Raw genomic sequence first — 1,388 nt, 5'->3', positions numbered from 1 at the left:
AAGGACTATCAATTCGTGGTATTAACTTCAGGGATACTCCATACACATATATGGATCCTCATGGAATGCCTTCTGGAGGTGATTGGGCACTGGAGAGAACTGGTGCATTGTTCTTTGAAGGAACTGAGAATCTTCTGATTGAGAGTTGCATCTTTGAAGTACTTGATGGTAATGGTATCATGATCTCAGGATATAATCGATTCGGTAACATAACAACCAATGAGTTTAGATGGCTTGGTAGCACTGCTATTGCATTGTGGGGATACACAAGTGGTACTGATGCTCCAGGAATGGGTTGGGATGGAACTGATGGTAATCAACCACGTAACATGAGCATCATGTACAACTTTGTTCACGAGCTAGGCATATGGGAGAAACAATCATCCTTTTACTTTCAAGCAAAATCATGTCAGAATACCATCATGCGTAACATTAACTTCAATGGACCTCGTGCTGGAATCAATTTCAATGACGGATTTGGTGGACAAAGTACTGTAGCTGAGAACTTACAGTTCAACACCTGTCGTGAATCTGGGGATCATGGTCCATTCAATAGCTGGGACAGACAAGTATTTGTTACTAAAGTTCGAAATGGTACAGCTAGTCCTGACAAAGATTGGGATTACATATATTCCAACTTTATGATAGCTAATTACGATAGTATTTTAGCTATTGATAATGATGATGGCTCCAACTATTACAAAACACATGATAATTTCTTTGCTTACAGTAGAAGTGGAATGAAGAACGACTTTGGAGGGCATGATAATCACCATTACAATAACATATATGGATATGTTGGTCGTGGATTTGGAATCAATGGTCAATTGAAAGGACATGAAGATTATTTCTATAGTAACGTGGTTGTTCAAACATCTGATGGTGATTACGGTAACCCTACATGCTCTGGGGATGGAATGACAGTTGTCCATGATAACAAAATTTATACTCCAACTGGTAAAGTAACAGAATGTGGAATGAGTCTTGCCGATTGGCAGGCCAAAGGCAATGATCATGGTACTACAGCTGGTAAATGGCCTGATGATGATGACCTGGCTAAGATGATTGTTGATTTGCTGAGCTTATCTTAAACTATAGACTATTTTTGCTGATGCTATGAATAGTTTATGCTATTGTTTTTTGGCTACATGATTGCTATTATTTTTTGTCACCTATTATTCTTTGTTAACTATAGATCTAGTATTATTCATATTCAAAATAGTGTGGATAGTATCTAGGTGTGGCTCATCACATGAGTAAAAAAGACAAGAAAGATGGTCAGAAGCATGTTATTGATTCTTCTAATGGCGACCTATCTCATCAGTTATTGCTCTGCTGACATGAAATCATTTGATTGCAAGATGAGGGACCTTGCTATGAAGTATGCT

At 38.0% G+C, this 1,388-nt stretch overlaps 1 protein-coding gene across 1 annotated transcript in view; it reads left to right on the top strand.

The window, feature by feature from the left end:
* Positions 1-6: 6 nt before the first annotated feature.
* Positions 7-1,388, top strand: part of LOC109580680 (uncharacterized) — a 2,517-nt gene continuing 1,135 nt past the window's right edge. Inside the window, exon 1 of the mRNA XM_019994121.1 lies at positions 7-102. Coding sequence (XP_019849680.1) covers positions 51-102 — 52 coding nt within the window. The 5' untranslated portion in view covers positions 7-50. The remainder of the gene's footprint in view (positions 103-1,388) is intronic.

The sequence above is a fragment of the Amphimedon queenslandica genome, unplaced genomic scaffold (assembly GCF_000090795.2).
Source record: "Amphimedon queenslandica unplaced genomic scaffold, v1.1 AMPQUscaffold_13521, whole genome shotgun sequence".
NCBI classification, from domain to species: Eukaryota; Metazoa; Porifera; class Demospongiae; order Haplosclerida; family Niphatidae; genus Amphimedon; species Amphimedon queenslandica.
The sequence above is the reverse complement of the archived record's forward strand: the minus strand, read 5'-3'. Positions and strand labels throughout refer to the sequence as shown.